General features: G+C 40.7%; 1 protein-coding gene across 20 annotated transcripts in view; it reads right to left on the reverse strand.

The window, feature by feature from the left end:
• Positions 1-14,549, reverse strand: part of LOC135106536 (longitudinals lacking protein, isoforms A/B/D/L-like) — a 183,774-nt gene that overhangs the window by 15,480 nt on the left and 153,745 nt on the right. For 3 of the 20 annotated variants that reach the window (XM_064015665.1, XM_064015664.1, XM_064015666.1), the window contains one exon: positions 3,992-4,607. The exons of 9 other annotated variants lie outside the window; for them this stretch is intronic. In XM_064015665.1, coding sequence (XP_063871735.1) covers positions 4,119-4,607 — 489 coding nt within the window. In that variant the 3' untranslated portion in view covers positions 3,992-4,118. Of the gene's footprint in view, positions 1-21; positions 464-1,606; positions 1,917-3,231; positions 3,859-3,991; positions 4,608-5,323; positions 6,730-7,124; positions 9,649-10,488; positions 11,261-14,549 lie in introns of those variants that run through there. 8 more of the 20 variants (XM_064015684.1, XM_064015680.1, XM_064015679.1 and 5 more) reach the window with 8 other exon arrangements.

Raw genomic sequence — 14,549 nt, forward strand, 5'->3', positions numbered from 1 at the left:
AAAGAGAGCCAGCCGTTACTGTGGCCAGGAAGAGAACTGATACAGCCGGCCACTTGGACCAACAGGAACACATTTCTGTTATCAAATCTGCTCGTCCACACGTGTTCAGAAGTCTTTCCTTAGGGAAGGGTGAGACAACGTGTTTGCATTCAGCCCACAAACCTAAAATGCTCGTCTAAAGGAGCGGCGAAAAGCCAGTCTGGGAGTTGGTCTCTGAGAGCTCCTTCTCGTGAATGGAGCGGACATGCTTGCGAAGGTTGCCTCCGGTTTTGCTACGATGCGGGCAGTGAGGGCAGGCATAAGGCTTCTCCCCTGTGTGAGTGCGCATGTGCACCCTCAGGTTGTCACGCCGACTGATCACTTTGCCACATACAGGACACACTACACTCAGTCCACCTCCACCACCACCTCCACCTACTACAACACTGCCGCTACCGTTGCCACTCCTGCCAGCGTGCTGCCACTGTAAAAAAGAGCCCACTATTACTTCTCGCTCTCAGACCAACCTAGTCACTGCACTACGTCATGCACCTCCACCCCCCTCCCTGCACTGCCTAGGCTGGACATCATGCATGATCATTCAGTTTGTCTTATGAATACAGTTTCCAAGGAATGCACAGTATTGTCTGAGTGCCATTACACGATCATCCTGCCAGGCCAATTCATGGTTCATGAGGTGCTAGGTATATACCCAAGACAGTGGAAACAGCATTTAATTTTATTCAATATCCCCCTTTTGGATAGAGAAGAACTATTATTCTTCAATGGATCAGAGAAACTCTGTTCCCATGGGACAACATGCAAAGCTTTGTTGAATCACTAAGTCTTCTATTTCTTGGGAGTAGCAAACTCTAAGCAGAGCCTCAGCCTTCTTCAACTCAGTGTTAAAGCAGATACAACTGATTGCCAGCAAGCACAAGCTCCCACCCATCTCCAAGTCTTCTCTCTGCTCTCCCATCAGAGCAAGGAGCACTTTTCAAGATATTGTTGCATTAGTGGTTTGGAACTACCACAAGAATTATACAAACTTTCTTCTGTGATGGAAAAAAAAAAAAAAAACTGCATATGAAAGCATATATATATATATATATATATATATATATATATATATATATATATATATATATATATATATATATATATATATATATATATATATATATATCAAGATCATAATACATTACTGGATTTTCATATTTGTATTAAAAAAAAAAAAAAAAAAAAAAAAAAATGGGGTTGCACACACACACACACACACACACACACACACACACACACACACACACACACACACATATATATATATATATATATATATATATATATATATATATATATATATATATATATATATATATATATATATATATATATATATATATATATATATATATATATATATATATATATATATATATATATATATATATATATATATATATATATATATATATATATATATATAATTATAAAAAAAATTAAGAAGTTATAACAATAATATAATAAAATGAAGTATAATCAGAAAAAAAGAAGTAATGTTCATGTACCTCGCCTCTTTCTTTGCATTCAGTATTAGTGCTTCCTTTGGGGCTTAGCAAAACCATAGTTAAGTACATCTCCTTTATTATCTCATAGCCATTCTCTTTGGACGTCCTTTGGTGGGGGGTCACTAATATAGGGCAGGGATAGGGGCTGGGGTGCTACTGCTGGGGGTGGTGCTTCTTGATGTGCTTCTGCAGGTTACTGCTGTCGGAGCAGCGGTAGGGACAACAAGGGCAGATGTAAGGCTTCTCCCCCGTGTGGGTGCGCAGGTGGGTCTTCAGATGGTCACTGCGGCTGATGCTGCGTCCACAGATGGGACAGACCACTGGCCGCCCACTAAACACCCGCCCACTGTACACCTGAGGGGCCGCCCACTGCAAAGAGACCCAACAGCGTCACTAGCACGCCTCAGCCAAAGAGCCGCCCATGCCCCAGGTGGTTCCCCTCACCTCGATTGTGAGCCAAATTGCCTTGCTGGAGCCAAGGCCTCAGTATGCGCTGCTCCAAGTGTGGGCTTCAATTTACTTGCATTGTGCAAATCAAGGTAACAGGTGATATTGAAGGTGACCATAACAATCATATTAATATATCTTTTTACAACAATACACTTGATGTTGACCATTTTACAAAAGAAAATTTAATATTCAACACATTTGAGTTTATAAAAAATGAGACTACTGTCCTTTCTAGTTACCAGTGGTAAAGACAAAGCAAATAATAGTGGTATTAGTGATCAATAATAATAATAATAATAATAATAATAATAATAATAATAATAATAATAATAATAATAATAATAATAATAATAATAATAATAAAGATAACAATAATATAATAATAATAATAATAATAATAATAATAATAATAATAATAATAATAATAATAATAATAATAATAATAATAATAATAATACATGCTTAGTATAGAGAAATGATAAAATGAAAATAAATGTAATAATAATGAAAATAGTCTATCATATCACACCAACTTCCCTACAATGGAAGATGGTATTAGAGATCTCTGCCCCCACACACACACCCTAAACCTTCAAAACCCATCCTAGCTACTGAGCCTCTACACTCATCACTCTTGTATACAGCTCAATCTCACAAGCATATCCACAAAGAAAATAATAAGTAAACAACAATAATAATAAATAATAACAACAACAATAACAACATAAAGAAACACCCAAATCAATGATGAAAACAGAATATCAGCAAGTACTGTGAAAATTTCATTCACAAGATATGACTGCTGTAAGATGTAGCCATGGAGTGAAGTACCTTATTACCAATCACTAATATCTAGGTGAGAGCAAAACCCCTTTGCATGACATGCAATTTGTTCATTTTCATGCCTGATGGCAACAACTTGATGTCCTATTACTTGACTTGAAAGCAACATCTTCAGACAAAATGCTGTCAGACTTAATTTGGCAATGCTTCCTTCCCTTCAGTCTTGCACTGTGTATGTTTCATCCTACTACTGATCCACGTGCATACTGCATCCTTACTCTTGTTTCCCTCCTCCATCACTCTGCAAATACTTTACTGTACACACGATGCAAGAATTTGTTTCCTTGTGTAGATAAAGACGATGTAAGAGTTTGTTTCCTTGTGTAGAAAAAAATATTTTAAATCAGCTTTTTCATCACTAACTATCTGTCCTGATGGATTAAAACAAAAATTTCAACATCTACATTTAATATCAATTACACTCTTATGGCTTGAGTTTATATACAGATACAATATCACACACACACACACACACACACACACACACACACACACAAAGTATACAAGTTTTCCTTCTGTGTCAAAAAGTAAGATATGAATTTTAACTGATGGTGTGTGTGTGTGTGTGTGTGTGTATCTTCTCTGATAAGAAGCCTCTTTGAGCATCAAGAACCATTCTTGGGGAGTATTACATCTGTGCTGAGTTCTGCATAGGGTCAAGGGATGGGAGCATGACATGGCGGGTGTGTGTGGTCTGGTGACGCTTCATGGAGCTTGCATCTTTGCATCGAAAAGCACACTGAGGGCAGGAGTAGGGCATCTCACCCGTGTGAGTGCGCACGTGCCGCCTCACATTGGAACTGAGCCGAGAAGTGTAAGGACAATAAGGGCATTTGTGGAGGTGCTGCGAGCCTCGGTATGTGCTGTGGAGGGCCTCTTGCAGCCTCCGGGGACTCTGTGGCCCCTCCTCGGGGGGAACATGCACTGTTTGACCAATCAAGTGTGCATCTTCCAGGTTTGTGTGCACCTCAGTATCCCGCCGCCCACTGCCAGATACCCATGGAGACCTGCGCGCCCACTGTAAAAAGCACAATCTGACTTTAGAATGAAATTATTCTCAATTTACTTGGAAGATAACATCTCTGCCATGAACGACATACACCCAGGAATCAGCCTTTAATCATCATTATCGCAGCCTGACACCAATCTCACCCTCTTCTACTATTGGCAAAGATGAAACAACAGTCCTTAATTTGTGAGTGCATGACTCAGCTGGGGTTCACAATTTCCTGGTAAGAAGATAGAGCCCTATGCTTGTAAGAAGTAAATTCATCCTCATTAGTTTGTATTTTTCCATGGATAGTCAGTTTGCGGGGCTAATGAGTTGGCACCACCAAAGACTGTGGTGGAGAAAGTGGAATGATGCTTCATATGTTTTTTGAGAGAGCCACTGTCTGCTGTGCAATAGCTGCAGTGAGGACAGGTGAACGGCTTCTCATTGCTGTGGATCCTGACGTGCTTCTTGAGATTACTGATGTCTGAGCATCGGTAACTGCACTGTGGACACTGATGGGGCCGCTCGCCCGTGTGTGTTCGAACGTGATTCTCTAGATGCTGCCTCCGCTGAGCTACGTACCCGCACACGTGGCACACATGATGGCCACCCTGGCCCCACCTGCCACTATTGATTGGTTCTGCCCTGGGCTGAATGCCTGTATTACCACCATTACTATCAACACCATCACCTCCGCTTCCTATCACCCCACCGCCAAGCCCGCCCATGTCACCAGCTGCCACTCTCTGGCTGTGTGCTGCATTCCACGCCCACTGCAAAGAGACACATCCCATATTACTCTCCCCATAGCCATGTGTCTACCCACCATATGCATGCTCCTGACAAACTCCTGTCTTTGAGTATGAAACAATAATATTGCTACGGGCCCATATACCATGAGCCCATCAACAAACCACTGGCACAAGAGAGAGAGAGAGAGAGAGAGAGAGAGAGAGAGAGAGAGAGAGAGAGAGAGAGAGAGAGAGAGAGAGAGAGAGAGAGAGAGAGAGAGAGAGAGAGAGAGAGAGAGAGAGAGAGAGAGAGAGAGAGAGACTCACAAGCTATAACTTACATTAACAAATAATAAAATAATTTCAATCTTAGTAATTTCCTTTGGAAAACCTCCTCTTTGCTTGAACCATATGGCAAAGCAATTAAGAGGCTTAAGTTTACTGTTGATGTCAATCAATTGAGAGAGAGAGAGAGAGAGAGAGAGAGAGAGAGAGAGAGAGAGAGAGAGAGAGAGAGAGAGAGAGAGAGAGAGAGAGAGAGAGAGAGAGAGAGAGAGAGAGAGAGAGAGAGAGAGAGAGAGAGAGAGAGAGAGAGAGAATTACTCAAAACTGAGCCATTAGGTAGATCTCTCTGACAAATGCTACCCTTCCTGCAGGCAGCATCATCTTCCTCCAACAGATGCCATTTAATTCAAGACTGAACAACTTCTAAGAAATAGGTATCACTTCAACAAAGGATGGGGAAAAAAACAAAAAGCTTTTGAACATGTATTTATATATATATATATATATTTTTTTTTTCTTAAATAGTTGTTCAATTCATACCAATTACGCAACCCTGAACATACTTTTGGGCACTAAACACACAACACATTAAGACAAGTACAAAACATATTGCTGTAGAACAAAAGTTAGTGCATGTCTCTTTCCTCTTGATTTGAATCCATCTGTCTCAACCTTTTTTGGAATGTTATACTGTGATGGTATTAAGTATTAAGATTTTATGCTGAGTAACATACAAGTTTCATCTTAAAGTGGAGACATGCAATGCTGTATTGAGACAATATAGAAAGAAATAGAGACCATAAGAATTATTTGCCATAAAGAAGCCAAAATAAGAAATTTGTGGTAAAGCAGCATTCATTCATTTATATTTAAAAGAATATGTAATACTCCTAAAACCATCTTCCCTATGAAGATAACTTTTCAGAAAACTTGCTACTGTACTGTCATCTCTATGACAGTTTCATGTCAATAATTTGTCATATGTACTGAAGTATTGTGTTGCTCCTTTGCAGATTAAGTTTTAACATGTAACTAGCAACATAAATCTGACTACAGATTTCTATATAATGAGAAAATAACATTAAAATGCATGACAGACAGAAAGTGAGAGAAAGAGTATGCAGGGATAATGTGTATGGAGTAGAGTGGACACTTCAGGTAGAGCTGCCTGTTTGAGGATGATCCTCAGGCAGGAATCAAAACAGATGAACAGACATCATTATATCTTATATCTTTGTTATGATGCAGTATGGTAGAAAGAGATTATAACTATTTCATGGAGGAGACGATCAGGATCTCAGTGGTCATTGCACTAGTTATCTTGATTTGTAAATATATCCATGAAAATGAAAATATTTCCTCACTCACACAATCCTTAAATAAATGCACAATGCCATCACAGTTCAAAGTTTATGTAGTGTGTATAAGAATAACTTCTGAGGTTGTATGGAATACATATGCAACCTCCTTATATTTCTGAACAATGAGCAACTACTGCTGCTGAATATATGGCAACCAAAATGGGCATGCAGTCAATGGATGGCACAGAACTACCCCAAGCTGTCCAGGCCGGACTTTACTGAGTGGCAGACCCCACAACAAATCCCTTTGCTTGCCCGTGTCGGCTGGCGACGTGCAGCCTCATGCTATTGCGTCTGGCGCTGCGGTGCGGACAGTAAGGACACTGGTACCTCTTCTGGCCCGTGTGCGTGTCCATGTGCTTCTTAAGGTCATTGGTCTTGATGCAGGAGTAAGGACACAGGCCACACTTCAAGGGTCTCTCACCAGAGTGAATCATGAGGTGTTGACGCAGGTGGTAGGGGTTCCTCGCCAACAGCCCGCACTGCCTACACCTAAGCCCCAGCGGCGGCTCACACCCCTGGGGAGACAACACGCGTTACTCCACCAAAGTCTTTCTTGCACTCATACACAACACCAACACTGAGAAGCTTAAGTGTAAGGTTGGTGTCTCGTTATCTACTGGTGATAACCAATTTGTTCACTTGTTCTGTGAGTGGTTTAATCCATTTCTTTACTGTAATATCTGCATACTTCTATTGTCATATTTATATTTTAGTCATGCTAACTTTTGATCTTTGTATATTTCTTTCACAATCATATTATTTTCTACAACTATTGATGATTAAAGGTATGTAGCACTTCAAGATGCATCCAATAACATAATCTTGGCTCTCTGAACATGGTTAGATCTTATGTCTAATTTATCAGCAGCAAACCAGTCTTTTGTAATGAGGAAATGTTAAAGTATTCAAATAATGCCTCAGAATTATTTTTATTTCAAGGCCTTATTTTGTGAGTTTGTAGCATGCATTGCTAAAGTTCAAGTGTTTATCACAAACAAAAATAAATTTTTGCTTATAAAATATAGAATAATACAGCATATCCTCAGGTAGCACAGCTGAACTCTACTTATCTATGTGAGATCAAAATTGTCTTACAACTGTACGTTTGACAGCTCATTACTTATCCTTTGACAGCAAAATAATATAATGAGCAAATTCTCAAACTCATGCCCTTTATATTTCTGCCAGCTTCATCAAACTTACTATACTGAACCCACAACTACTGACTAGCATCCAACAAAAACATTCTCCCCCCAAAAAATGTTCCCTTTCCTCTTTCCCTGTAATCATCCAGATGGCATCACTGCCATCTATTGTATCTGTAAACATGAACTCTTCCCACAGTTGCTGAAAATTCAACAAGATTCTAAGCTTCTCTCTTTTTGTCACCTCCTACCTCTGACAGCATCATGTTTGCTGATGAAGTCTGTAATGATGTTTTATCTTTCTGACACTGACCCTTAAAAGGCTTATATAAATCTAATGAAGTTCCTCCTGTGGTTAACAGTAATAGTGATTCTGTGCTTCCACCACATCTAGTCAGACTTCCACAATCTACATCCACTTTCCTTATTGCTGTGTAACTGCCTGCACTCAATCTATTCTCATGAAGAGTGATTGCTCTGATCTGTAAAACTCTTGACCTTTGGTTTCCTGCCCCTCCAAGTTTTGGAGGTGAGTACCTATTTGCTCATATGTCTGATTGTCAGTGCAGATGATACAAAGTATGATTAAATGGTAATTTCCTAGCTTTCCTTAATAAACTTTGGTCATCTTATCTCAGGCATTTTGGTAAAACCTTTGTTGTTGTCTTGAACATAAAAAATCCTTGAGATCTGGCATATCACATTTTTCTAGTCTATTCTTATAAAGTTCCTCACACTACCACAAATTTCCCTTCAGGCTGTTTGATTGTTGGAAAGGAAGACAGCAACTATTATTTCACTAAGCTTAATTAAGAAAGGGGTTCCACAAGTTTCTGTCCTGTCATGCACTTTTCATTATTCATACACTTATTTCAAACCATTTCTCTTACTCACTCATACCAATGATTATACCTTCATTCCCCAGGTTGCCAACTTGACAAGAGTTTAACAATTCAAGGAGAGAGTTCAGAGAAACCCTAACTTATTGCAGCAATTTGTGAATGGAGCACACTGAACAGCAATGCTTAAATTTTTTTCTCCATCTACCTACTTATCTTACTCTGCAGAAAATATCCTCTTTTCAGCAACACTAAACTAATTTTGTCTTCTACACTGAACACTTGTTAGTAATTCTCAACTGAAAATGTCACTACTCATCTCTCCCTAAAACAGCTTCCATAAAGTTACGAGTTCTGTGTTGTTTATCATTCCTTCTGACCTCAAAGGTGTTTATACTATACACTCCCTTTCAGATTCTTACAATTTGAACTCCTTTTCAGGTGTCAAAGTATCTATGGTGCTTAAAATGGTCTTTTCTATTACTGTTACTTTGGAGGGAATGATGATTGAGCAGTTTACTTTTTTTTTTTCTATATTAAATTGCTGCTCTTACCATCCTTTTATAGGATGTCAGCTCCCAGAAATTGTTACAGTGCATTTTACTCTAAGTATAAGAAACAATATATTTCTTTCCAAGCATATACAATCATTCCTTGATATCTAATAGTTCTCAATAATGATACATATGAGAGAGAGAGAGAGAGAGAGAGAGAGAGAGAGAGAGAGAGAGAGAGAGAGAGAGAGAGAGAGAGAGAGAGAGAGAGAGAGAGAGAGAGAGAGAGAGAGAATTATTAGATAAAATGTTTCATATTTAACATAATTTTCTCTTCATCAGTCATCTCTTTTCATGGTTGTACATTTACACAAAGTTCAAAGTATTCCCCCACCAATCCCACTTATATATTTCACCTCATATATCTAAATCACAGGAATGTAACATTTTGCTTTCCTACATTCACCTATGCACATCTCACTCCACTGCTTTGGCGAAGTACTCATAATAATATGCAATAAACTTTAGATAATGTCCATCTGTCTTTACTATAATAAAATGTAAAGTGCACACTAGCAAAGCAACAATCAGAAGCTGTATGTGCAGTAATGCTCAGAGTACAATGCTCCATGGTGACAATTGCTGCGCTAATGCAGCCTTCATACATCTCCATGGCGCACTCATCATTGAGATCCGGCCAGTGGCATCCAATGAAGACTATGCCTGCGCTGCATGTGGCTTTTTACATTCCATTTAAGGAGGCTGCGAAAGGGACAATAGGGGCACTTGTGAGGTTTCTCCCCGGTGTGGATGCGCATGTGCCTCCTGAGGTGATCTCGCCGACTGCTGGGCCGACCACAAACTGGACAACGCAGTTGTCCACCCTCCTCACCCCTAGGCTCAGTCAAAGGGCCACCCACTGGCTCACACACCAGCATCCTCCCTGCTTCTTCCAGCTGCAAAGAAACAGCCTCCATCAGTTGTGGATGCAAGAAGCACTGAGCCATCAATACTTTACTAGCCCCACTCACAGCCTCCAGCATTGATGCAATCTCTCTGGTACTTGGGTTGGTCATCAGGAGCATTTGTGGTTGGTGCAAGTATATTAGCAATAATTTTTTCATGTAGTTTGAAATGAACAAAGACTTATAAGATATGATGTAATCTGATTCTATCAGAATCACTACCTTTAAATTCACAAGTGTTTTTCTCTGCATTCCTTAATACGATCGCAAAGACTGCAATGACCAGTACAGTTGTTCATATTCCTTCAGTTAGAAACAGTTATGGTGTCAATTCAATATATTACTATTCTGAATATATTGCAGAACCTCATTTCCATGCTGCAAGTCTGTACTTCTCTTCTAATAACTACAGACATTGTCTTGTTTCTTTTCATGCTTCATGTATATAACACCTTTAAATGTTTCCACAGTTTACTAAATTATGTACTAACATGAAAGAAACAAAAACCAAAAGCCATTACTTCTGGCACATCAGCCACAAACTTTAAATAAAATTTCATTTCCATACCACATTTCTAGTGTTTTTAAATTCCAGATAAAAATGTTTTCCTGGTATTTCCTTAAACAAAGAAGAACCTAACAGAAAAAAAGATGAGAAGAAAAGTTTCAAAGTAAATGTAAATGAAAATATCTAGCATAGCACAAAGTAAACTAAAAACCTGCACAGTTCCAAATTAGCCATCAGTTATGTAAATTAATTTATACATAATGCTACAAACAAGAACCCAGTAAAGGTGATTGAAGCAAATGATTATTGAATACAGAGTTTATGGAATAAGTAATATTTACTTATATCTGACAAATTAAACAAACTAAAAAGGCTTAATATAAAACAGAGTAAAATTTTATCTCACAAGCCAATGGCAAACATGATTGTCATTTATTAGTTTCATGGCAAAATGAAAATGATCTAGAAGTAATCCTTTAAGTTTCTTCACTTATACTTAAAAAAAATCTAAAAGTGGAAAACTAGCTTAATACTTAATTTGCCAATGTGTGCATGCACAGACACAACCTATGTCAAAACCAAGGTTTTTAACAAAAAATGATTCTTACAAATTTTCAGACATCATAAGTTTTGCATTTTCTTCACCTTCACAGCATTGCTTTCAAATGTCATCTTATTTTCACAACCAGTGCATCAATAACTTTTAGTAAAGAAATTCAAGTTTTCCCTAGTCAAGTTTTAGTTTCTATAGATGTATTCACATAATCACCCAACTTGATAAGCAGGAATGACTGTGGCACATCTCAGCACATGTTTTTTCATGTTACTACGATCATTTGAACGTCTGCCACACCGTGGACACCTGAAGTTTTTAACTCCTGTGTGCACAGTCACATGCCTGCGGAAGTTGCTTCGGTCATTTGTACCATAGTTACAGAAGGGACAGCGAAACCGTGCAATGGCTGCTGGGGAGTGGGTGGCACAGTGCATAAGCCATTCGTTCTGACCCATGCATACATGGCCACAAACAGGACATGTGTAGGAATCACTACCATCACGTTCCCCTCCGCCACCTGCCACTCTGCCGTCACCCACCTACGGAGAGGAGACACACTGTAGCACCCATTTCAACAATAGTGCCAACTCTGTTTTTCATCTGTATAAGACTGATTTTAAGCAACACTTAAATCCACTGCCTTGCTTAACTGCATCATACATTATGTTTGTACAGGCTTAATACCAGTGTCAGGTGACAAGGTTCACAACAACATTTACCAGTTGTATACATTTTTACCTTTGAGGTCTTGCTGTTGAAAAATGAAGAGAACAGTAGAAGAGTAAGTAGTAAGTGTAATAGTGAGCACATAATATCCAGTGGCATGTTTTTAGCCTATTAATTTCAATACTAAAACATACCCCAATGTATTACTCATGTTGTATTGTAGTATTATCTATTATTCACAGGCAGGGGGTAATCCTTGTATATTCTATTGAGTGTTCTTACTTGACAAATTATGCAATAAAAATTGAGTAAATTTTGTTTTCAATTTTCACTATCAGTGTAGGAGTTTGCTCTTAAAATATTGCTTTGACATGATGCTCAAAACTGGTTTCTAGGCAATTCCTCTAAATGTGTAAAATAATAGATTTCTGACACTATATACTTTTCTTTTCAATACTTAATAAGTTAACCCTTAAAAATTTGGCAAATATGCTTTATGTTATTTCTCTAACTAGGCATAAATGCAGAAAATTAGTTTTATTAGTCTTTTCCTTAATCATTGAAAGAGCTAAATAAATAATTAAATCACTAGTAAGAATCATAATTCCCCAGCCAGATGACATAAATTATAATATATTTAATGTCTGGTATCAGTGGTGATCAAAGAAAATATGCACTTGGTATTGCCAAGCTGTGCACAAAGCCTGTGTGGGAGACCAGCAGTCCATACTAGTAAGAGGAAAAACAAAAGTTACTGTCAATCCTTGCCAAACATACCTTCCCTCAGCACGATATCAGCAACAGCACAAATGGGTAAATTTTCCCACATCAACTCAAAATAACATTGATTAAAAATGTATGGATCATTTGCGCATGAGCCAAAGATCCTTAAACTTTTCATATTAGCCATACCATATTGGTTTTAAGACACGTTATTTTTAAGCTTTCTAAGAGTGAGGCTGGACATGGCCAGCTGGAGACATTGTGTTTGTCTTTTCCATGTTGTAGCATTTATTCACTCAGCAGTGAACAGGTATGGGTTGCACACCCTGCAGCGGCGACCTTGCCTTCCTGGCACGAGTGGAAGGCTAGCAATACAGTGTGGGTATAGGTGGGAGGGGTGCAAGCAACAAATTTTTAGATAAGTGAGGTGAGAAAATTAATAAACCGATAAAATATATAAATAAAAAATCTCAAGGATATATTCGCTCAACTAATGATGGCCCAACTTACAATTTGGTGAAAAATCCTTAATATGCTTTATACAGTTTGTGTGGTTGTTAGCTAGTTGTGTGAACGAGTGAATGAGCGAGACGTGTATGAGTGAACGAGCTAGGCTTCAGTCATAAGTGTTAAGTTGAAGTGCGCGGCCTGGCGCCGGGAGATCACCTACCTCCAGCCTTCTGTTCACACCTTCTGTGAATAAACACCTGCACTGTTACCTGCGTTTCCTGTGCCCCTGCTGGTCAAGAGTCGAACATGGCGCAGTGAGTAGGATCAGGACAAGGCTGCAGTGGGTACGGCGCAGAATGGAGAAGCAGTTGGAGGCGCTGGCTGCCCTGCTAGCGCGACAGTCGGAGCAGAGTCAGGCTCTGCTAGCGCGACAGTCGGAGCAGAGTCAGGCTCGCGAGGAGCGTTTAACCCAGCTGCTGGAGAGAGTGGGGACACAAGCTCCCAGTCGCACCACGGCGAGCAATGAAGGCGAAACCACAGCCCGCAGCACGTCTACCCAGGGCGCGAGGTTCCCGACGTCCGCCACCATCATTCCTCACTTAACGGCGTCAGCATCTTTACGTGAGTTCGACACGTGGCGCCATAAGTTTGAAGGATACGTAACCCTCGCCAGGATAGACTGTCTCTCCCTGGCTGAGCAGAGGGCGGCACTCGCTGCTGTCCTAGACGACGAGTGGACCCGTACACTTCGCTACGGGATAAGCTTACCGAGAGACGCGGAGTTAAGAACCATCCTCGATGCAATGTGTGAGTACCTGCGAAGCCAGCGCAACATCATCATGGATAGAAGAGACTTCTACTCCCGCGTGCAAGAAACGCAAGAAGGTTTTGACGACTTTTTATGTGCTGTAAAGGAAATCGCCAATTTCTGTGACTTTTGCGACCAGTGCATAAACCATCAGCTGCGTGACAGAATTGTCGTTGGGACACGAGACGAAGTGGCTCTGAAACGCATGCTGGAAAACAAGAAACTCACCCTTGAAAACGCCATAGATATTTGCAGAGCATCAGAGAGCGCTAACCAGTGTAGTGCAGTACTAAGGGGCGGCTCTCACTCTTCGAGCCATGGTGTGAACGCTGTCTCGAACTACAGGAAGGGCAGTTTCGGGGGCTCAAGCCCCACGGGCTGTTATCGTTGTGGCAAAGATTGTCGCAGTGACAAAAGGGGATGCCAGGCAATAGATAAAGTGTGTCGTAACTGCGGGAAAAGAGGGCATTTTGCGAGTGTATGTCAGCAGACAGTGAGGAAACGACGAGGAGCTTCGAGGAGTTCCTCAACTGTCTCTCCTCATCGCGGTGCAGGCCCGAGGCGGGGAGCCAGTGCCAGTGTATACCAGCTCTTGTCAGGCGTATACACAAAGACGGTGACGGCACGACCTGCGCCCCAGGTGCTCATTACCGCCACACATCCCGCTGGAAGAGACAAGATTACGTGGACTCCTGACTCTGGGGCCGAAACGACCGTTATTGGCCTCGACACGGCAACACTCCTTGGAATCCCGCCCTCCAGCTTGGCGCCCGCTGATGGTGATGGACTTTATGCTGCCGGTAATCACCCCCTCACCTGTGTAGGAACTTTCTCGTCGCACTTGCAACTGGGCGACAGGGAAGCTGAGACTGTTGTGAGCGTGGTGAAGGAGGTGAAGGGGGCGCTGCTTAGCTGGTACGATTCCATCGCTCTCGGAATCCTCCCCGAAGATTTTCCGGCTCAAATCCGACCGCTACGCAGGGAAGAACAGCGCACCGGCAACAGCTCCATCAAGTACCCGACCGCCTCGCAGCCACCTCTATCTACGCCCACAGAAGTGATCAGCTGGCCTCATTCCTACGACCCAACGCCACAGCAGCGTGCGGGGCACGCTGCTGCTGTGATCAAGGCCTTTCCCAGCGTCTTCGAAGCAAAGGAAGGTTTACGTGCAATGGCTGGTG

This window comes from Scylla paramamosain, chromosome 13 (genome assembly GCF_035594125.1).
Source record: "Scylla paramamosain isolate STU-SP2022 chromosome 13, ASM3559412v1, whole genome shotgun sequence".
Classification (NCBI taxonomy): domain Eukaryota; kingdom Metazoa; phylum Arthropoda; class Malacostraca; order Decapoda; family Portunidae; genus Scylla; species Scylla paramamosain.